This window comes from Crassostrea angulata, chromosome 1, assembly GCF_025612915.1.
Source record: "Crassostrea angulata isolate pt1a10 chromosome 1, ASM2561291v2, whole genome shotgun sequence".
Lineage (NCBI taxonomy): Eukaryota > Metazoa > Mollusca > Bivalvia > Ostreida > Ostreidae > Magallana > Magallana angulata.
In genome coordinates, this window is record NC_069111.1 from 25,978,064 (window position 1) to 26,002,717 (window position 24,654).

Consider the following 24,654-nt stretch of genomic DNA (forward strand, 5'->3'; position numbering starts at 1 on the left):
ACGTCATTATTTGAATACGGGATTTTTTAATGTCTACAAAAATGCAATACTAGTAGTTCTCGTTATTCGGTAAAAAATACAAGATATAGAAAAGGCATAATAATACATAGTCTGGTAAAACAAATTACAAACTACGATGAATACAATATCTAAACTGAATAAGTATCTAATTAAATGAAATTCAATGTATATTGGACATAAACTTATAGGAATATAAATATCTTGCAATATGCTCGGCCTATACAGCTCAGTTGCTTTCCGATAATATGCATGAGCTGTTCAAATCTATGATATTCGTACACATAAAATTCAGTTTAAAAAATTGTATGTAATTTGCACGAATTCTCAATTTTAGAAAATACACATCTTGTGAAATTTGGATTCAGCAATATTCCTCCTTTTCGTCTGATTTTTTCAACCGAGAAAGACCAGTACAAAGGAGCACCTTTATGGAAGAGCATAACATCATCAATATATAGTTAGTATATAGTATATATATAGTTAAAAATGCAAAATACTAGTATTACAATCTCATAATACTCAAAAATGATTCCTTATTTCTTAAACAAATACAGAAATTACAAAAACGTTCCATTGACGTTGTCCCAGAACAAAATTGAGGATTATTTTTCATTTCGAGTTCATATTATTCAAAACTGCACAGTTGAAATCTGCTAAGACAAAAAAAAACTAGATAAAAGATTCATTTGAACTTTAATTGCACAACATTTTGTACACCGCAATTTTCGCAAATTATATTTAATGGTAAAACGAATAAACAACTTGATATTGTTTGGGATTATAAAAAAACAGTTTACATGGATTATAATGCCTGTTATGTTTTATTTTTCATTAGAAAGAAATGTCCATCCGACCATGTCACTGACTGAATGTATCCCGGCCAGATCTCTCAAATTAGTGGTCAATTTACTCTAATCCCCACGAAAAGCTCGCGGCGCTTAAGCTTGCTATTTTGTATAAACACGGGAAAATCTAGACATAACAAACCGTTGAAAAAAGAAATCGTCTTAAAATGCAATATCATCCATTAATTCAAATCGCATATTATATGTGTTATAGTAATGGCCTTTTTAAACATGTCGTTGACCCCCTTATAGTATTAATTCATCAGAGTATGTGAGTCTCCCCTGTTGGAGATTGTGCCAGGATCAGAGACTTTTTTTTTTTATATATATTTCTTTGCTGTGATGTGATGGAGATATGTTGAACATGGGAGTACCGCTGTCTTTATCCCTGTCGTTAATGTGGCTGCTGCTGTCCTTTGCCAACTGTTCTCATTTCAGAGGTGGTTCCATATCATGGAAACCGACGTCCAACCCGTCACAGGTAACTTAATTTGTAAAAAAAAAAAAATATATATCACATATTAATGATTTTTTTACGGAAGCTAGTATTTATGAACTGTGCGTTGTCTTATATAATGCATAACGCATTTAGTTAACTCAAAAGAGCTTCAATTTAGCCCCGACCCAGTGCTGAATTCTAGACCAACGGTAGTCGTTCTCCTGCGGTGTGCGGCCAGCGCGCTGAGGCACCACTCGGTTAATTGGTAAAACCCACTGCCGATTCTGTAGTAAATCTGTTAGACAATTCCTTTCCTAATTGCGTAGTTTATTTATAGTTTGAATACCCATTTTGTGCTGACTTTTATCCGGGGACCAAGCTTCGCCCAGCGTCCTGACATCATTCATTGTTAAGCGGCTCAATGGCACTGTTAGCAACCCCTTCCATATATTGGTGCAGCATTCACAAATTGACTAAGTATTGTATTGTATTTAAAATATTTCTACTTTTGTAATTTGAATGGCACATGGTATAAGAGTGCTATTATATGTAGCCAGTGGTCGTAATAAGCCAAGCTTGGGTCGTTTTTAAATATTTATTAATACAGAATAAACCTGAAATTTTGTAATTATACGAATAACACAGAATAGACCCAAATGACACGACAATTAGACACAGACAAACATTCACATTAGAAAACGAAATGAAACAGTAATATTACAATTTAGAATGAACTTTAATTTATTACATAATTCTTACCGGGACAAACAATCCTAATGCTTAAATTTATTGCTATACAGTTCTGATCCGTTCAAGGGCTAGACGGAGAGTGACAGTCCGGTATAAGATTTTGGCGGGGAAGAGTGCGTGCAGAGTTGGTCAAGTTAACCTATTGTCTAGTCTTGTCATTGTCCACGTTACAGATATTAAACTCTCATACATAACCCACCCCTGCGAATGTGTTCGGAATGTTTTCTTTATCGTTGCTAAGTATGTAATAAATCCAGAGAAGCTCGAATGAAAGTTCACGAGACTTCACCTTGGTTTGTTCAGTTCCTGTGAAATTTCAAGCGGAAGTATAAGTGTTCGGATAATATTCTCAAAATACGTAAGTACTGGTCGTTTTTCATAACGTATCCTACTTTGGTTTTTGTTAAAACATGAAACTCTCTTAATATGTTTGTCTTATTTCACCATTTAGCGGTTTTTATATTAAACGATAATATTCAGAACAGAGTTATCGTTCGTGTTCAACCACGTGTTGAGTGGTTGAAAATATAAACATTGCGTGGCTTGATAAAATCATATCCATGTTTGATGCTTGTGGTGTGCAATACCATGTTTTAAAAAAAATAATGGATGTTTGTTTTGCATTAAAACTTAGTATATCGAGTCATTTTCAAGGAACATTCTGCATAAAATAGTATTGTCTGTTTCACTATTGATGCTATTACTAGGTCAGGCGCGGATCGAAAACTAATCCTCAGGGGAATCTCTACTTAGCATGTTAATTGTTGCAACAGCAGACAAAAACTATTTTTTGTATTTTTACATTTATTTCTAGAATACATTTTATCCACCAATTAATGAAGATAAAGTTTCAAATCAATTAACCTCTAGATTTAATAATTGACTACTATAGTACCTAGATTCTATGAACTAGACTATAAACACGAGGCACAATTTTTACTGCGAAACTGAAAGGGTCAAATAAAACCACGTGGTCTAAAATTTAAATGACAATAACATTCGCAGGGGTGTAACCACTCACTCTAAACACGTATACCGATCAAACACGCTAGCGCTGTAATTTAATATACAAATTATATAACTGGTTACATATTATACAGTGTTTAAGTATCAGAGAAAAGAAACCATAAAGAAAACGAAAACAATAGACACGTGTTACTATGGAACGCATCAACTGCCTTATGTGAATGATCTTCATTAAATGATGATACTTCAACATTACATGCTGATACTTCAACAAAACATGCTGATACTTCAACATTACATGATGATACTTCTTCATTATATGTTGATACTTCTTCATTATATGTTGATACTTCTACATTATATGTTGATACTTTGTCTTTATATGATGATAGTTCTTTTAAAATTACATACTGATACTTCCTCATAATAAGATGGTACTTCACTATTCGGTGGTTCTAAAAACTAGCTATATGCTAAAACTCAGAACACCTGAATGCCTGTTAAGTTTTAAACTCTGGGTTGTTTCTCTGTTTCGATATTGATCAGATACAACTGTAGGGCCAGTGGCGGGGGGGGGGGGGGGGGCTAGACTTATTAGAAATATTAACAAGCCAAAAAAAAGGGGGTAGGGTTATGGTTACTTTGGTTACGTTGCAAAAAAGTGGGTAAGGGGTTTAAGCCCCCCCCCCCCCGCCCGTTCCGACGCCTATGGGGTCCACTGAGACTAGTTTAGATCAAGATACTCAACAAATACTACTATTTGATTAAGTGTTCTCTTTTAAAAGGGTCATTTTTCATTTAAAGAATGTCTGCTTGGTGAGACCATTGGGCCATTGGCGCTTCCCATTAGTGTATAAAAATCAGGGGGTTCGAAAAGTTGCCCAGATGATGTGCATTCTGAACCCAGTCTTTTGGCGCTTGGTAGAGTTGACCGCTAAAAATATGAATAGTCCCTAAGCAAAGACTTCTGTCATTCAGGTTAGATTGGACTAAGAGGATTGATGGGCTCTGACTGGAGATCCACGTGTAGGAGTGGACAATATAAGCAATGATTTTTCCAACAGTACGGTATTGATATAAAATCAGTTTCAACAGCACATATATAGTCCCTGACATCCGTCTTCATGTAAGATATTGCAATTCAGAGGACGCAATGCTTTATCCTTTCAGGCACGTAGCATCAGGGGGGGCCAGGGGGGGGGGGGGGGGCTGGCCCCCCACTTTTTCTTGCAGCAACAAATTTTTTAAATTTACATATAAAAAATTGAATTATCATGGAGTTGGCCCCCCACTTTTTCGGGTGTATGTAAAAAATTGATATGAAAACAAGCCCCCCCCCCCCCCCCACGGATTAGGATTTTTGAAGATTTTTGGAAAAGTTTAAATTTCCCTTTTTTTTTTTTTTTTTTTTTTTTTGCTTGTCAAGATTTTTTGGATGAGTCTGGCCCCCCCACTTTCAAAAACGATGCTACGTGCCTGCCTTTGCATGAATGGAGCCGTGATTTTATAAGCAGCATGTGTGGTTGTTGTATGCCTTAATACATTACACCGAAACATATCGTATGTTACGACATTATTTTTTATTCAGTCGAAATCTCTTCTTATGAGCTGTACTGTATACTTTGGTACCGTCATTTTCTTTCATATGTATGTTAGCAGATGCGCTAAGTTACTTAAAATTAGGCAATATAAGCACTGTAAATAAATGCTTCAAGAAGCCAAAATCATTTTACTAACTCTCATTTTAACAACACATTTTTTGTGAAAAGTTTCCACAACAAGTGTGTTGTTTAAAAGAGAGTTGTTCTGGAAACATACATTTTTCACATCATCAAAGATAAAAAAATATATATACGAACTGACCATTTTACTCTTTTTGAAACAAAGTGAAAATACACGTGTATTTATGGAAATTCGTTCTTATGTAGATCGACAGATCGAATATTTTAAAATGCGGGGCAACTACTTTAATTCACATTAATATCGACAGATATCCCATACCGCCTCAAAATAAGATTAATCAGTCCAAAACCAGTGCAATTCTTTGTGCGCCGTACATTACAGTTTTTTTTAACTATGGGAGTCACTGTAGCTCCAAGGTCGTCCTTCTAAATTTTTTTCAGACCGGGAGCTACAGACCTGCAACTATATTTCTCACAACACTTGGTTGAAGAGTACCTGACTATAGTAATATTTTGTGTCGTACGCATTTTTTTTTGGGGGGGGGGGCATAATAATTTTTATTTGGCTAGATACATCTAATATTACTGTAATTGTTTACAATTTGTTCTAAGCTTGAAATTGTCATCAGGTCTACCTTCTATTACCATGAAAACGGTGCCACATACATGTAGCAATAGCAATAACCAAATCACAGACACACGAGAACTAAACCTCTGTCTTCTTCTTCATTTTTCAATAAGTATCAAACCATATAATGTAAATAAAATAGTTGACAGCGTTACTTCCGAATTTTGGTATTTGCACAGCTAGAGTTGTTGTTTCAAAAACTGTACAACTGAATATTACAGAATACCCTTTAAGGCGAAGGTTTAAGTGAGCTTTTCTGATCACCTGCAACGTCTGTCCATCTGTCCGTCCGTCTGCCTGTCTGTAAACTTTTCACATTTTTTACTTCTCTAGAACTCCTGGGCCTAATTTAACCAAATTCGGTACAAGCATTCTTAGGGGGGAAACTATCTTAAATTATTAGGATAAAGAGTAAAACTCTTTTTAAAAGAGAGATAATTACGAAACTGTGAAAAAGGGGTATGTCTTTAAAATCTTCTTCTTAAGAACTACTGCACCAAATATGTCTTCATTTACATCCAAGCTTACATATAGAGTGAGGAATTTAAATTGTTAAAATCGTGACCCCGGACTGGCCGAACTAATACTGGGGCCCCAAGAGGGGTTCAAAGTTTAATATAGAAATATATAGGGTAAATGTTCTAAAATCTTCTTCTCGAGAACTACAATGCTACAGTTTGTGAAATGCAAGTATCCTCAAATAATGAAATTCTAAATTGTTAAAAAACGTGACCTTTGGACTTAATGGCATTAAACTGAGGCACTAAGATGGGATGAAAAGCTCAACACAGAAATAGTGTAGGGAAAATGTTAACAAAAACAGAAAAAGAATGATGCAAGGAACTGTTGTTCAGGTGAGCAATGTGGCCCATGGGCTTTTTGTTCGGGTGATGCTTTTTTAAGGTCAAAAGATTTGTAACTCCGTGCGTGAAAAGGGATACAAAAGAATGTTTAAAATAAACTGTCATATAACTTAATATACAATTATCTGATTGACCCTTATATTTGAAAGGTTGGCTCTACTCAATTAAACTGATAAAAAAAGGTTGATGATGTTTGTGGAAACAGAAATGCTTCAATATAAATTATTTTTTAACTTCCTGTGGAATCATTAAAATTCGTGGTGGCTCAATTTTCGTGGTATTCGAGGGTAGCCCTCCCCACCGAATTTCAATCCTCAACGAAAACAAATTTATAAAGAGTTATCTTTGTTAATGAAACAGTAACCGACGCATCCACGAATTAACATCCCCGCGAATGAACAAAATAGTCACAGTCCACGAAAATTGGCCCCCACAAATTTAAATGATTCCACAGTATGAGAGAGTTTTTACTGCATGAGTGAGTCAGGTAAGGAGTCGTCTTTCTTGTGTTAGATTGAGATCTCCCACCAGATGGCTTGGAGACGGTCCTACAGCAGCTCGTCATATTGTGACGACACAAAAATAGCGAACGGAGGGCTCATAGCTCTATCAGCCAATTTGTACTGCAGAGAGGGCTGCAACTCGACCAGCAGTATCAGCACCATGCGCGGTAAATGCATTGCGTTCAGCGCAGGAGAGGATTGGTCCCTGGGAGAGGGGTCGTTCTTATTCACTGTTCCTACCCCTGGAATTCAGTACACTTTCAGGTAGGTGACTTGTAGAATATTTAATATATTAGATAAAGTTACAGCCATGCAACACATTTGTAGTGGCAAATTCCTACCATTACTATCCACTGAAAGGAGATGGAAATAACGGATTCGAAGCGATGTAAGCAAGAAAGACAGTTTTTTTTCTATCACAGAACACAATATCAAAGTTTCGTTAAAAAAATTGTTTTTGATCACCTAATTTTACAAAATGAATGGTAAATGTTCTTTATTCAATAACTCTATACAAGAGTTTTGTAGAACTAAATTTAATCAGGACAAAAACAAACAGTTAACATTATGTTTAAAAATGTGGTTTTTTTTTTTTTAAAAGATTTAGGATACATAATTCAGGAATATTTGTCTGATTTTAATACAAAATTAATCAATTTACTGTAAGTTTTAATCAATGGACCATTGTAGTATTTCATTTGATACATTACTAAAAAGAAAAAAAACAAACAAACAAAAACCTTGAGAACTCTTGATTATTCTAAAATAATTGGTTGGGAAGAATATAGAAGACCTTTGCTTGAAAAAAAAAAAACCCGTTCATTTTTTTGAAATAAAAAATTATACTACCCTCCAACGTTTTTTTATTTGCTTTAGGCTGGAGGGCTGTTGCTGGCAAAGTTTGAGTAATGGCGCTTCAAGTGGTTCAATGAGAATGACTTTGACCGCTGACCTACAACCTCGAAGTGACACAGGGGTCATCAACTCCTCTCCGGTCGTCACTATGACACCCGTTGTTCGTCTTCTCGCTGGCTGTCAACATTCATTGAGAATACCAGGTACTAGTATGCATTGGATTGCAGACCTAGGAAAAAGTAAAAGAAATATTTGACTGTTATTCAGTTAATTGCCTTGTTCGGAAAATGTTTATCATGTGGCATTGCTATTAAATCTTAACACCAACTTAATCAAAAACTAATACTAACATTAAGTTAAGACGGAGATAAAATGAAAAATGTTGAATACTTCATTGAAGCCTTTATTGAAATCAAAAGGAATAACAGACCAAACTTTTCCTTTTGTACCCTTGATCATTTGAACATATGCTGCCGCTAATTTCTAAGTAGAGGCTCTTTTATTATTTATTTATTTTTTTATTTTTTAAAGCTGTAAATTGATAACTTTGTATTGATCTACATATATGATATAATGATACATTGATAAACTGTTACATGACATATGACACTTAAGTACATGTATTTTAATCGGGAATTAGCACGTAGAATTCATTCATTTGGTATGTTCACAGAAGACAGCAAACATAATTTATATTTCACACGAGACAAGGATTTGGCAGTTAGCACTTTGTGTAAGATTTTCGTGCATATATTTTTTGCACGCTCAGTATTGCATATATATTCTGAATTGTCTTCATCAGTGATTGACGCAGACGGGGACATCGTGCGTTGTCGGTTCCCGACCTCCAACAGCACCAACGAGTGCGGGAAACTCTGTGACGGACTTGCAGGCAGTACCATAGACACGGTGTGTGTGTGTGTGTGTGTGTGTGTGTGTGTGTGTGTGTGTGTGTGTGTGTGTGTGTGTGTGTGTGTGTGTGTGTGTGTGTGTAGCTTGACGTCACTACTATGATGTAATATGATATCATAAAAATGGTTAGACAAAAATGCAAATATTAATGTCTTATATTTATGATTTCAGCCAAATCATTGTGGTTAAGCTTATATCATATCGGAGATCCTTTGAAGGCGTGTGTCCCGCCCCCAAGCCCCACCCCGGCCACCCCACACCCCTCACCATTGAGGCCGTTTGGCATATAGCCTGTAATTTTCCTGTATTCCAACTTCTACAGGTCGACATGGATGCAAGCCGCAATAATGTCACCCCCACGCCTCCTTTTTTGGTGAGGGGTGTGGGGTGGCCGGGATGGAGGGTAGGGGCGAGGCATACGCCTTTAGACGATCTCCGAAATGATGCAAGCTTAATCGATATCACAATGATTTGGCTGAAATCATATATATATATATGACATTAATATTTGCATTTCTGTCTAAACTCAAAACAATGTATTTGAGCATTACCATAATGTTAAAATATAAATGCTGTCTCGATCGCGGAATTGTAGCAAACTAATCTAATAACGTCTTTACACTTTGAAGAAATACGCACTTTGTAAAATTTTTCAAGCGCTTTTTTTTTTAGACCAAGTCATCTCACTTTGAATTTTGTTTGTTTGTTGAAAATGCGTTGGTATGTTCGATATTAACACACTCTAAAAACATACATGTACTGTGCAGGGTCCAGTCGAAACTGTTAAGACCCTCAAATATGATAGATAATTGTTTTAACCTACATGTAGTTTAGCTCAACGCTACATTGACAAGAGAACTCGAGTTTTTAAGCTTTTCTGAATAGCAATTTTACAATGAAAAGGCTTGTCGATAAAGTCATTTAGTTTAACGATTTAAACATGAAGAACAACAGTTTTTTAAAAATCTTTATTACTTCAAGAGATGGGAAAAATGATCAATTTATATGACTATAATCTGTTTATTTAAGTTTATGAAATTGATATGATGTTTACGAAGGAAAGGTGATGGTGCACTCTTCAAGGGATCAATGTGAATATTAATTAATTGGATATTAGGTTGTATTTTTAGTTGTCCAATTTCCGTTCCCAGTGATGCTAGACCATATTAAAAAGTGTTTACATTAAATATCAACTCTTCATCTGAAAAAATACGAAATGAATTAAGAAAAAAGTTCATATTTTGTGATTTATAGCCTACATTATTTTTACAAAGTAAGTAAATTGTCTAAATGATAAAAAATGTTGATGTACAGTCTGAACGCGCTTAGAATTTTTTTAAAGAGCGTTCACTTGACTTGATCCAAAATTTAACGCACTTTGAAAATTTTTTCAAAGTGCGTTGATTTCGTCCCTTTAGCGCACTTCCGAATATTTTTTGGAAAGTGCGTAATATTTTCAAAGTGCGTTGCCACAAACGTCAGATTAAAAAAAAAAAAACATAGGAAAAGTAGCTTAAACGCAGTTAAATGGATGGGATTTCGAGTGTGTGTGTTTGGGGGGGGGGGAGGGGGGAGGGGGGGGGGGGGTTACAACGAGTCTAGACTTGGATATAATGACAGTGACATGGACATCCTACTTGAAAATACATATAGTATATATCTTATTTCAATTCAAGTATTACAATTTAATAATTCAGATATCATTATAAAGGATTTATTATTAAAAGTTTTATTTTACGGTAATGAAAAGTTAACGTATAGTGTTGCATGCCATGCGCCTTTTATTTATATGAATTTTATAATTCTATGCCAGAATGCGTGGTATTGAAAGAATTTATGAATAATCATCATCTAAGCATGCCTTTTTTAAAAATACATGTACTATTACAGGTACATAACATGAATCATCAAAAACCTTTCTATGTTATAAAAAATGAAGGGTTTTTTTATGATTTATTTACAAACTATGCATGTACAATCATAACATATAAAGATGAATGAAATTGGAAACTCAAGTAACTAATATTTTTTAGATGATTCGCCAAATATCCTTGACCTCATTTTCTTTTCGTATGTTCAATGAATGGGAAGAGTATATGTCAACATATCTAAAACATTAAATGTATTCAAATAGTGATTTTGTAGAGGGTAAAATTTACTGACATCTGTTAATATAAATAAATCTTTTTGCTAACAATATCAATAGATTAAGTGCTCTGTATAATACAGAATTGGCATGGTTACATCCAAAGATTACTGTTTGTTCATTAAAACATACATCAATACTGCACAAGTTCTTTAGTTTTTCCTGTATTGTAATCCAAATGTTTCATGCATGCAGACAACATTTAAAAAGATGACTTATTGACTCCTTAATTTCATGGCAAAATGAACACATTTCAGCATCTAATATTTTATTAAAATATAAATAAACGAGAGTTTGTGCACATAATTTTATTTAAAATTTGGAATTGGAAACTTATCAATTTTGTGTTCATTGTGACATTATGAGGAATCGTAAAATATTGTTCCCATTCGTTTTCTACAATTTCTATAGACATTCTCTCTTCCCATTTGTGTTTTAAATTTACAGGGTTTTCGGCGACAGATGATAAAAATATAGGGTAAAAATGTTTTGATACCTTTTGCGCCTTTTTTAATTTTTCAATATTGCTATCATTTCTTCTCTCGGACATTCTTTATCAATTCTTTCCAATGTTTTGGGATGGCTGATATTAACCCATTATAGGTTAAAAAATTAGTATGAATATTGAATTTGTCTTGAAAGTTTTCGAGTGAAAGAAAATTACCGTCGTCATTGAGAAGATCATTGAAAAAGAATATCTCCTTTTTTAAGGTTATCAAGTGAAAATATTCGACTTTAAGTATTTTTTTAAATTGTAGGATACGTGCGTATTTAATTATAATTCAACGTCGGGGACAGGAACCTATGGGGTGAGTGTGCAGATCGAGGACTTCGCTGTCACGGCTCCCACCGCCGTTCTGAGCTCGGTGCCAGTACAGTTCCTGATCATTGTGTTCTACGACTCCTTGTCGTGTGACGATGCACCGTCCTTTGTGGACCCCACCCCACCGGAAGCCAGCTGTCACGTCGTAACATCAACCTTTACTAAAACAATCGTGGCAAGAACAAAAAATGCTGCCCATTCGTAAGATGTTATAATGACTAATTATTCGGATTTTCAGTGTTTTGTATATATCATTTTTGAATATCATTGCCTTTCAAGAATGTGTTATTGTGGTATAATTCTTTATCAAAGAGTAACAAAGATATTCCTTATGGGTCCTACTGGAATTACAAAGACCAGCTTAGCCCCCTATGGGAGTTCCGGTAGGGAATGGTCTATATCAGTCACGTGGTCACCCACGTCAAATCAAGCCGGATATCATCTTGTGTGTTTTAATGCAGAAATCAACAGCAAGTATGTCTTATATAATGTTCCTCGATCGTAGTTGCAAAAAAATATGCAAGACCTTGGCTTATCTAGTTTTATTTTTTTGGTTATTTCGTGTCATTTCAGACTCTCCTCAAGTATGATTTGTATTGATCTGATGAAAGGAAGTAAGTCAAACATTTAATGTGATGAATAAAAAAAGAAACATCTTTTACTAAATTCAAAATATTTCTATATTGTGATTAAAAAAAAAGAAATATCTTTTAATAAATTCAAAAGGTATCTATACTACTTTTTAAACAAATATTAAACAAAAAAGGCGTTTTTTTTCTTTTAGCGCCACCATCCATTAAACAAAATTGTCTGACGCCATCTAGTGACGTCATCATGGGGCCCAATATTACATTTAAAATGTGTTTTGATAGAAAGGTGAATATGCATTTACTTTCTTTATTATCATCAAGGGATTCTTAAGTCATCAAATCAATTTACATATGTTCTTGCGAACCTTGACAAAAATTAAAACACCTTTCAAAGGGTCTTTTGTTCGCTTTCTTTAAGTGACAGTATTTAAAAGTCATTGGGATACATGTATTATCTAAGTGTATGCTAAGCGAGTTGCATTGAAAATTCAGATTATTGAATTAATAAGTGACAATATCAAAGAAATATGAAAAATAAACAATAAAAAAGCCCCAAGAAATGATACTATTTATATAAGTAGCCCCCCCCCCCAAATTAGATATATATAACAAAATACACGTAGTCGACTAGTCGTATGACAAAATATTGACGTTCATACCATATATATTCCTAATTCACTATTCCCCTATTGAACAGATTATGCGACCAACGACAGATAAATTCATGATAATTTATCATTCAAATGGAACTGAAGCAAACAGATTCAATATAACGGATCCAAACATAGCAATATTTTCGACTGCTGTCGATCGCACTGTTACTGTCACGTGGGGCGGATCATCGGGTAAGTTTTCATTTCATCTCCGAGTTCAACAAAAATTTCATCAATGGATAAACGCATCAATGGAGGAAGTACATCTTTAAATATTAATCAATGATATTTTTTTTTTAAGTTCTCTTAAATGTATGTATCATATCTCTTTACATGTACATGTAAAACCAATATGACAAGTATAAAGTATAAAAAACTTATCGGGATTATTCATACCATGTGTTTATATACTTTGGGAACAGGCACGTAGCATCGTTTTTGAAAGTGGGGGGGGGGGGGGGGCAGACTCATCCAAAAAATGTTGGCAAGTTGGGGGAGGGGGTGTTGGCGTAGTATATAACTTCAATTTCTCTCCTCATTTCCTTATTTTTATATCATTTTTTTTACATACTCCCAAAAAAGTGGGGGAGGGGGGCAGACTCATCCAAAAAATGTTGGCAAGTTGGGGGAGGGGGTGTTGGCGTAGTATATAACTTCAATTTCTCTCCTCATTTCCTTATTTTCATATCATTTATTTTACATACTCCCAAAAAAGTGGGGGAGGGGGGCAGCCCCCCCCCCCCCGGCCCCCTGATGCTACGTGCCTGGGGAATAAGGAATCATTCTTTGAGTATTTATATGAGATGATAAGATGATAATTTCGGTCGGGTTGTGATCAAACCCAATAAAGCCCGAAGGTCTTTACGATAGATTTAATAAAGCCCGGACAGAAATTATCCCCTCTTTACACACAACTTATAATATTCAAAGAATGATTTCTTATTACTTATATCGATATAATTTTCAGCCATTGTACGATTAAATATTCGAATATACAAATAAGCAAACGCCGCTTGCGCCCAAATAAACGTCATATGAATTTATATGGTACAAAATCGATACGTAGTGTTATCACAGGCAAAGACACTAAAATTGTAAATATATGTATATATCATTTAACGGAAAAGGGGATCGGGGTTTAAACTGGGACCATGATAAAGGGTTAAAGTTCATCCCGAATGTTAATATCTACTATTGAACTCTAATATGAAAAGAAAAGGAAAAAATTGTCTCCCTTTATTGGGGTTATGTTGTTATTTGAGCAGGCGATTTTCCAGTAATCTGTATTTCTTGTTTTCAGGGTCTGACATATTAGGTGTTGGACAATATTATATTTTACTAGAAGCAGGTAAATCCTTTGCAAGCATTCAATTCACTACCATTTCATATAAAATGAATGAAATTATTTTATATCTCACATACTTATTTACGTGAATTAATGCTTTATTTGTGTCCCAATAATGCTTAATTTTTGTCCTAAATATATTGTACTTACACATATTAAAGCATTTCGTTGTTGTTTATTATATAATCAGGGTCAGTTGCCGCTCCTCCCCTGAGTTGTCTGGCAGACTGGCCTGGAATTACCCAGCCTTTTTACTGGAACTTCACCGTAGGTATGAGAAACCAATGATCTCTGCAGGTGTAGCCACACACCCTTCATACGATTAACAGCTGAATGAGACTTTCAGAAACAAATCAAACGAACGTATATGATTTCAGTCCTTACAAGGTATTAAAAAAAAGTAATGTCTAGAATGATAAAAATGACGATCAGGTTTGTACAAGTTGTCAAATTCAAGAAATGAATTTGTGTTGTTTAGCACAAATACCTGTAAAAGGTATCAATTTCTATAATTTTACAGCGTTTGTTCGTCTTCAACTTACCAGATATGCATAAATAAATTTCCACAGTTGATCGTACTCCACCTACCCTCAGCTTTACATCAAACCCAACACAGGTCAACGACAACGATTCCTTCTCTGTGACTTGGACGGTGAGTGAACCACTCTCCGTGGAGCGCTGTAATTTGACAACACCTTCATCTTCATCCATAGTGAACTGTCGCGGTACCTTTACTCAAAACAACTTGGTCGCAGGAAATTATTCCATTAGTATTGAAATAGAAGATTTGAACGGGAACAAAGCTGGACCGTTTGACCACCAGTGGGTCGTTAGTACGTATTTTTCTTATCGCAGGCATTTTTCTGTTTGTTAAATAAACAAATTCATTGGCTATTAATGATACATTGCGTAATCCTGATCCCCTTTAACCATACCAGTTGATTTGGTAACAGTTCTCGAATTATTTACAAAATTTCATCAGTTATCTCGCTCCCATATTTATAGTAATAGTATTTGTTTTATGTTTTTTTCTTCTTCATAATCTTTTATCTACAATATTTTTTCAATTCATCTTTTTAGAATGAAAAAAAGGATTTTAATTATTGTCATATTTCTAAAGAAAATATTACCGACATCAAATCTTCTTGCTCTATTAAATGCTACAATCACGTGACAGTCTTAATAATATTTAAGGTAATAGTTTTAAATCTGCCGCCTGGTATACTGAATGCTTTCCTGTAACATGTGTACTAGTATTCTTTTGTACAATTCCACAGTTGATAGTACTCCACCTACCCTCAGCTTTACATCAAACCCAACACAGGTCAACGACAACGAGACCTTCTCTATGACTTGGACGGTGAGTGAACCACTCTCCGTGGAGCGCTGTAATTTGACAACACCTTCATCTTCATCCATAGTGAACTGTCGAGGCTCCTTTACTCAAAACAACTTAGTCGCAGGAAATTATTCCATTAGTATTGAAATAGAAGACTTGAACGGGAACAAAGCTGGACCGTTTGACCATCAGTGGGTCGTTAGTACGTACTGTATATTGGCATATAATGCCATCATTTAATTTGATTTAATATTTTGTGTTGATACGACTTAGTGCAACAAATCTTCACTCTTTATTTTAACCATATGTGTTATCTAATACATACAATTTTTTAAAATGTTTTCCGTGCAAAAGCTACATTTGGTTTATAGCTGACGTAACGCCGCCAAGTCTCACATTTGTGACCAACCCTTCCCTGACTAAAAGCAACGCCTCTATCACTTGGACCCTTAGTGAGCCTGTTGCATCATCTAAATGTACTGTGACGTTTCCGAACGGCACCGTAGTAAATGAAACTTGCAATGACCAATGGGAAGCTATTGATTTACCACGTGGTACTTACCAAATCAGCATCGTTTTGGTTGACGCAGCTGGTAATATCGGGGGAGCATTTCGCCACACTTGGACGAACAGTAAATGTCTTATCAATAAAAATTCATTTTCTTTGTTTTAAAGCATAGTAAAATATTTCATTCTTCTGGAATGGCATTATTTTCTATACTCATACAAAAAAGACGATTTACTGATTTTTTGTTCACATTCACATCTACATGTATATCATAATAATATTGTTTATCAACTCATTTATCAATGTCATTTGATAGGAGAGTTTATTCGTGTATCTCAGGATTTACCATCATTAAAAAGATATACCAAGGAAAATAGTTTTACCATATAAAAAAATAAATGTACACATTACATACATGTATATTAAGCATTTCTTACCGTAATAAGAATAAAGGCTAGTTGAATGTAAATTCCCATTAGCTTTGAACAAAACTTCAGTAAAATTCTAAATTTTGGTAGGAAAACTAAACATCCTACGATAAACGTCAGACTCTACCCTGTATCTAAGTTTCTTTTAAGCATTATTTTTTATTCATAAAAGTAAAATTTTAAATAGGATTTTTTTAACGAAAACTTAATCTAACCTTGATGTACATATTTTTTTTAATGTAGAAAATATTGGGTTCTTTTTTTTAAGCGAAGCTACAATTTAATAAGTTTTTGGTCTATCAAAGAATGATTCCTTATTCCTTAAAAAGAAGAAGCTACTGTTGATAGAGATCAAACTCCTTTCTGTGTAGTTGACGTCACGCCCCCGATTCTGACATTCAGAAGGAAACCAAGGAGATCTCTGAGCAAGGCTAACATTACCTGGGTGACTAACGAGGAAGCTGATGGAGTGTGTGAAGTCCAGGGCCCTTCCTCTTTTTATAGGTCAGTAGTATGCGACAAAGCCTGGAGCGAGGACTATTTACCGGAAGGGAATTTTATCCTTAACGTCACCGTTTATGACAGGTCTTTAAACATGGCAGGTCCATTCCAACATAAATGGTACAATCGTAAGTATCCAATTCGCCCCTTTTTCTATTTGTTTTTAAAGTCTTTTTTTTCACGTCGACATTTTGGATTTTTTTTTAACTTTATCGTGAAGGAGATGTAAAACCTCCGGAGTTGAAACTGACGAGCACTCCATATTGTGACAAGTCATATGATAATGCCTCTCTTACGTGGACTTTCAATGAGGACGCAACATCAACGTGTCTGATCAAAACGTCATTAGGGACCGAGTTTGCCGTCTGTGACAAAAGTTGGAGTGGAACTTTTTTGCCTGAAGGAAATGTAACAATCGAAATAAATGCTCGTGATAAATCAAGGAACTCTGCACCATCTTTCTCGTATACCTGGTACAACAGTAAGTTGACTACTAGTGAACGTAAATCCCAAAAATACTATTATCCGAGTAGTCCTCAGTAGATTACATTAGCCAACAGGTACTTGCAACAAACTTTCGTAAACAATGAACCTAAAACATTGGGATTTACAATCATTATTTTTGTGCAAAAAAAAATCACAGACACTTTATATTTAACTTTAAATGTCTATAAAAAAATTCTGATAAATAAATGAATTTATCTTTAACTACTTCTTCGAAGACAACAGTCAAAATGTTAAAAACCGGTTTAGACAGGGTATGATACTAGTATATAATGTATATGAGACGGCGCCTTATACCTGCATTGCTTTTAATTAATTTCTTTGGAAAAGAAATATTTGATGGCCTCCTTTATTCCCGTGTACTTCTGTTACAGAGGATATTACGCCTCCAGTACTGACCTTTACACGGAACGGAGCATTAACAATAAATGATGCAACGATCACATGGTCTGTCAATGAACCGGCATCGGCCAACTGTACGCTCACCACTCCATTCACGACTTCGGTGTTTTCTTGTGATTCTGGTTCATGGTCTGGGAGCAGTCTTCAAGGAGGGGTTTACGAACTCAGTATTCGCTTGCTGGATCTTGGTAACAACTCTGCGGGGCCATATGTTCATAAATGGAGAAACGGTGAATGCTATTTATATAGCTCAAAGTAACTTTTGTTAAGGACAGTACCTGTCTAATAGATCAAATTTCGTCCTAAATGAAAATAAGTTATTAATTTACAAGGGTATACAATCAAGAATAATTATGCAAACCTCTTTTAGTGGACACAATCAGACCAAAAATGACCTTTACCAAGACCCCCAGTAGAACGTACAGTAACGCGACAATACAATGGGGCGTGTCTGAACCCGTGAACGGCAGTTGTGAAATCAGAGGACCCTCTAACTTCTACAGGAACGTGTCTTGCGATCGCAGCTGGGTGGGATTGAACCTCCCTCCAGGATCCTTTACTCTTTCAATTATGGTGATCGACACTTCTGGAAATATCGGGGGTCCTTCCAGTCATACGTGGATTAACGGTACGGTCCCCAATGCTGGGTTTGAAATAAACATATGCAATTTAATGTGCAAGTTAAATACTCCAAATTTACATAATCAGAATCAAATTCTAAAATTGCAACTATCGGTATCTCCCGTTACTCAGTATACAGTACTGTTTTACTGGTACATGTATCGTGTTCGATATGGAAATAAAACATCTCTGCTGTTCATTATTTTTGTTTACAACTTATTTTATTAATTCTGATTACAGAGGATGTTACACCGCCATCACTTCAGTGGGTAGGTTCAACTCCATCCCAAACTAATGGAAGCATCATGTTGTCCTGGACGACGGATGAAGCAGTGACGTCACTTTGTACCGTTCATTCTCCAGTGAAGGCTACAGACGTATCGTGTAATAACAAGTGGGTGGGAACAGAGCTGAGACATGGAGAGTACTCCTTAACAGTTAAAATGGTGGACGGGTCCGGCAACAAAGCGGAGGCTGTTCATCGCTGGAACAATAGTATATCTGATTAATATCTCTTTATTTACAACAATTACAAATCAAAAGAGTTGCAAAAGCAAAACCTCACACAGATTTGTTAACTTATCAGCAACATCTTATCCGTTTACACAATCAAACATAAGCAATCATGAATGGCTTATCTTAATGGCCGTTTGAATCCAGGAACATATTAGAGATAATATAAAATTTTCAAGAATTACCATATTGAGGCCTCCTAATGTATGATGTTGCGCAACGGCTACGATTACAGATCTTAGTGTTGGTCGAATATTGACATGTAAAAAAGTTATTTTTCTTTCTAAACATTGTAACAAGACTGGATGTGTGTATAAACGATTCCACATTTCAGCTGCACTGGAATTGGTATTTGAAGTGATACTGACTCTTTCGAATGTGAAAGTAACGAATTTTACAAACAAAACGTCTCCAGAATACACCAAGCTAGAAACAGAGAGTCAGACCGGAGTAAGTGACGTCATCTGATTTATTTGTATCTTTTTAACTCATTAAATCATAATTACAATCCATCAATATTAATTTTTTGATTTCCTTAGCTTGTTTAATTTCAAAATACAACTGATATATGTACACGTCAGCTACAAATGTAGTATTAATTTTCTATTTTCAGTTGGAAAATTTCTATCAACAAAAAGTCGACAATTTTAAGGCGGTCCACATCAGAGACATCAACGTTTTGTGAGTACATTTCCCTTTAAAAAAATGCAAAATTGGAAGTTTTTTGTACAATGTTTAATATTGGCGGACTTTAAAATAGTCATTTTTGAAATACAACGTGGATCTTTTAATAAAACGCTTGTGTAAATAACAGTGGTAGAAGAAATCTTGCCCCAAAAACTGTCGGTGCAAAACCGACGACCATAAAAGTAGTTCACAATGCTTTTTTATCAGCGTCATAAAATAATGTGACGTATTTATAAACGAATACTGGTACCAGTACCTATATCACAGTCTGTATACAGAGACAGTCACACTAACACATACTATGACTTCGATCGTTTATGTATGTTGACATCAATTTTCGTGGATTTAATTAGGCGAGGTGGTCACCAAATTAGCCACTAGATCATCCTTAAATTCCAAAAAATTATTTCTAAGGCTGTAAACTTTTATTTAAGACATAAAATTCCTTATATTTTAGCTTTAAAAATTGAATATTTTCTTATATCTTTAGATAAAACTCCTCTTAATGGGATCAATATATTGTATACAGGGTTGATTTCGCCCCGTGTAATTTTCGTCCTTCAACACTTCTTGAACCGTCTTGAATTTTTCCCTTCATAAGGTAGTTAAAAACGGCCACGACCACCCTGCCTTAAGAAAGATCACAGTTTTACGGATTCGTAAGCTGGGGGACGTTGACTCTGTCAATACAAATTGTTGGATTGATTCTTTCTTCAATGAACATGCAATGTTTTAATCCTCTCAACAACAAAATCAACGAAATTTGGTACATACAGGAGTATATAGCGAATTATAATGAATGAAACACTGTGGATAGTATGAAAGTTCAAATTTAATTTATCGTTTTAATTAAATAGTTCGAAGCCAACCAGACAGAAAAGAAGTACCACCTCGACCGGAAGTCAGGTAATAGTAGACCATGACGTTGTCCTGGGTGGGAACAATATGTCCACAGGTGCAGCTGCTCTGTCCAAAACCCTGTCAACGCTTTCTACCGGGGGGTCGACCATAAACATTGGAGGATCAACAGCATCGTTCGCCAATGTCACTCTCTTGTTGGATAAACGAGCATCAAACGGTAAATTCTTTAAACCGTGTCTGGCAAATTTCGTTTTTTTAGTCGTTATAAGTACTGCGTCGGTAATAATGATCTAGTTACTGTTTGTATGAATGAAAATTGTTTTTAAACATTCCAGTAACATTTAGTAAAGACTCCAGTACTTGTGAAATATCTCAACTGTATGTCAAATGTGGTCTTAGAGAGTACTGTGACGAGGCAACAGGCATGTGTGTGTAAGTACACCAGTGAATCTTGTATTAAATTGAAAATACATGTATCTTATTTATCATATCAAATGGTGTATAAATATTAAATGATTTTTTTTATTTTGTAGAACCAACGCAAAACCAGGTTTGTTATCATATTTAAAAAGAGTCAAGTATGAGTGTTGGAATCGAGCTAGAAAATGAAAGGATGAATCAAATAAACGATTATTTATTAATATTCGTCAAAAATTCAAAAGTATTGTGCTCGTTTAATAGATACCCCGCTTGCTAATTATTCAAACTTCAAAGAAGTATTTCTAAGAAGTTTTTAGAGGCATTTATTTCACTTAACCCAATAGCTATTATGGCTAAATTATCTTCTATATAAGATGTTTCTAATTTTTCTCACCAGATAACAACGGTATGATTTTAAGCATCGGGCTCGGAGTGTCGGGGCTGGTCGTTCTGCTGCTGACTACAATCATAGTCGTTCTGTTTTATCTCCGGAAGAAAGCAGAGCAACACAAAAAAAGACAGCAGATTGAAAACGATGAAAAGAAAAGGTTAAAATTTATTGAAGATAAACAAGCATAAACATATTTCAAAGTGGAAGGGAGGGACTTACACGTACATGTATCTCTTGAATTTCTAGACGACCCTCCCCCCCCCAAAAAAAAAAAATGAAAAAGAAAAAAGCGGCAGGCGGGGGAGGAGGAAGAATTTGGACCCCTACCTCCCTTATGCATGTGCATGCTTGAATATTATACATGTAGATATGAAAAAAATATTAGTAGTATTAAGGATTATTGAATTTTCATGGCTGCCTTCGGATTTTACACTCGTTGTTTGCATGGAGTGGAAAAAACAGAATAAATATCTTAATCATGATAATTCTTTTAAAAGTTTGATTTTAAGTGATCTATTTTAAAATTGTAGAGAAAAGTTTGACAAGAAATTCATTTGACTGCTATATCTTTAGATGAGAACGAAGAGCCAAGTTTGAATACTCATTTAAGGTTATTTTCTCCACTGAAAAACACCATTTCATATTGTTAGAAAATGTAAAATTTTCCACTGAAAAACACCTTTTCATATTGTTAGAAAATGTGAAATTTAAATCGTGCTAATGAATAATTTCAACGTTTTGCCTTCGGAGATATCAAAAAGCATCACCACCACTAGCTTTATTCATGACACATACGGCTCAGACCCCCCCCCCCCCCCCCCCCGTTTTATCAGTACATCGTCACCTTACTTTGAATTTATAAATTCTAGTTTATTCTACATTACCCTAAATAATAACATTCACATCTGCAATCAATATATTAGCATAACCTAGATGATTCCCAGGAATTATTTAACGTCAAGGCTCTTATCTAAGTTGTAATGTGCAATGAACTATGTAGCAGTAACAAAATAAAAGAAGAAGAAAATTACAAAACACACACACACACACACAGAGAGAGAAGGGTGACTCTAAATGAGAGCTTACATTTATATACAAGATGAATCTATTACAGTCTCAGTTGAAAACAATTATAAATGTAGTTTGCAAAAATATCAATAGCATCGCATTCATTAGGCATTAGCCAGATAAACTTGCCTTTATTTCGTAGATTTAAATATTTGTATTTTTTTTATCTATCTATTTCTTTTAGGTTTGAAAAGCCAGTGGAAACAATAACTTTCCCACCGCAAGTAATGTACAAGCCTTATAAATACTGGCAGTAATGTGACGAAAGGGGAAATGGCCGTGAACAGCATATCACTGAGTTATTGTTAAACAGCTGTTATAACATAACGAACAATATCTGGATACTTTAACGTTTTTTTTTTATTAAATCTTCTGGCTTCAAAGACATCGTAAACATCGTAAACATGGAATTATATGTCACGTTAATATGCATTGAAGTTTTGAATTGTTGGAATATGAAACAAATATGCAAATAAACAACATATGAATACTCATTTACCGGTACTATATACATGTACATGTATGTGCATCCCAATATCGAATCTTGCTAGAACTGATTTGAAATCATGGTAATCCTGTAAACCCTTTCCAGAAAAAAAAATCCGAAATCAGAAAATTGAATACAATTGTGAATTCAGTTCAGTTTCATTACTGAAAGAAATCTGGAGATAAGCACAACGGGAAATCTACAGGCCTACTAGCATGACTAGTATATTAAGAAAATAAATCCATATGAAGCATGGTGATGTCTAACCATATTAAAATAATGTCGCCAATTGCAGAATTTTTTTTTTGCCTTTTGAATACAGAGTTTTCAAAAGTTTAAAGTTTTTGTAATGGTCATGATTATGAGAACTTTCAAATTCTAAAAACTTGATCGTAAATGAACTTTCATTTTTTTAAAAAAGTGATAAAGGGAATATAATCCTTTTGAAAGTTTTGGTTTGTTGAAACAAAGTCTTTTAAGAGTCTTTTTAACGAGTATCTTACGAAGCAACTAAAAAATCTTGATACATATGGAGTTGAATATGATAATAAAATAATTGAGCAAAGCATTTCTAGACGGGGTCACGTGACCCCGTCTATTTGTTTACTGTTAGCCGAAGTCTCAAACCGGAAGGCACGCGTAGAACACATGAATTGAGTCTACGCGTAAGAAAATAGTGCAGAAAGTTTTCATGCATATCAGTAAATATATATTATAAAAACACGCATTAACTTTTAAGTCCTCTGTGTATAAACTAAATTCTATTTAGAAAATAAACAAATAGTTTTAATGATCAAAATATTCCTGCTTGGGTTCAAATGTGGAATGAGTTACGTAATTGAATGCACAACGCCGTTGACGATTCAGTTGGTGTTCGAGCTCATTAATCAATAGAAGAGGTCGAAGGTTGAATCGAATGTAATGTTCCCAAACACAATGTACCATTTTTTAAAAGTTGTGAATTTTATTTTGACAATCTTTCACCTGAATACTACCGAACTTCATGTGCAAGCCGAAGTTAAAATTAGGAAGGATGTCTTGCATATTAAATATACTTGGGGTGAATTACATGTACATTGTTAAGTACATGTAATGCATTACATTATCATTTCTTCATGAATTAGGGCATTAAATTACCATTACCATTACTTAATTTTCTTGAAGTAATGCATTACATTACCATTACATGAGTAAAGTAATGCATTACCATTACCATTACTTTGTGAAATTTCAATAAGTTTTAAAAAAGTAATTTTAAAGCTAAATAAAGAGTTAAACTTTTTGTGTTTCATAAATAAATCATGCTTAAACATATCAACAGGTTCATGTTCACTATCAGGTTCAAATTTAATGACTTATACATGATTGCTGTTGCACTTGTAGTTCTCAAAGTAAGGTTGGTCCCGTAACATTTACACGCTAATGGCGGAGTTGCAAATCTCTGTTATTTATGTCTCTGATTTTCGGAGTATGATTTTAAATGAACGGAACGGTTTTATCGTAATTCGTGTAGCTGATGCACGAGTTTACACAAAAAAGTAGTAAGTGGCGAACAGATTTATTTTTACCTATTAATTTTGCATGAATCGCTGCAAGAAAATCGTGTCAGATTAGTCGGTCTAAAAATTCAAAATGGCGACCGTGACAAACCTTTTTATTGTTAGAGTACTTAGAATCTTATTGTAAAAAGGAATATTTCTAACGTCAGGTGCCTGTGTTTGTTATTAGTATACAAATATTAACTTTGTTTATTAATAAACTCATAATTTTTGGAAACATATTCGAGAAAATCAAACACACTTTCAAGACCTCGTCTTTCAGTACTCTCAGTACTTTGATTAATTTGTGGCATGCAGGTATAGTCTAGTGTTGAATCAATGATATTTTCAGTTTAGCTGCTTAG

The 24,654-nt window shown here is 34.7% G+C and overlaps 1 protein-coding gene across 2 annotated transcripts; it reads left to right on the forward strand.

The window, feature by feature from the left end:
- The first annotated feature begins 1,166 nt into the window (after window positions 1-1,166).
- LOC128166542 (uncharacterized) lies at window positions 1,167-22,758 on the forward strand. 2 transcript variants are annotated; one of them, XM_052831784.1, is made up of 26 exons: window positions 1,167-1,347; window positions 6,708-6,961; window positions 7,574-7,755; window positions 8,355-8,461; window positions 11,369-11,634; window positions 11,746-11,907; window positions 12,007-12,047; window positions 12,218-12,309; window positions 12,721-12,868; window positions 13,977-14,024; window positions 14,212-14,292; window positions 14,591-14,854; window positions 15,299-15,562; window positions 15,732-15,992; window positions 16,668-16,925; window positions 17,018-17,278; window positions 17,676-17,933; window positions 18,074-18,331; window positions 18,565-18,819; window positions 19,172-19,287; window positions 19,451-19,518; window positions 20,382-20,602; window positions 20,721-20,817; window positions 20,919-20,935; window positions 21,203-21,353; window positions 22,449-22,758. In XM_052831784.1, the coding sequence occupies exons 1-26, from the start codon at window positions 1,222-1,224 to the stop codon at window positions 22,519-22,521; spliced, it is 4,329 nt and encodes a 1,442-aa protein (XP_052687744.1). In that variant the 5' UTR covers window positions 1,167-1,221; the 3' UTR covers window positions 22,522-22,758. The 2 variants fall into 2 exon arrangements, with proteins under 2 accessions (XP_052687744.1, XP_052687753.1); XM_052831793.1 differs by lacking the exon at window positions 14,591-14,854 and having other exon boundaries at window positions 1,172-1,347.
- The last annotated feature ends 1,896 nt before the right edge of the window (window positions 22,759-24,654 follow it).

What these genes read in the sequence shown, in the direction of transcription:
- LOC128166542 (XM_052831784.1), top strand. Translation starts at nt 1,222, where the DNA reads ATGTTGAACATGGGAGTACCGCTGTCTTTATCCCTGTCGTTAATGTGG. An exon ending in AAATGTGTTTTGATAGAAAG is followed by an intron (nt 12,310 to 12,720) that starts GTGAATATGCAT and finishes CCTATTGAACAG; the next exon opens with ATTATGCGACCAACGACAGA. An exon ending in TCGCCACACTTGGACGAACA is followed by an intron (nt 15,993 to 16,667) that starts GTAAATGTCTTA and finishes CTTTCTGTGTAG; the next exon opens with TTGACGTCACGCCCCCGATT.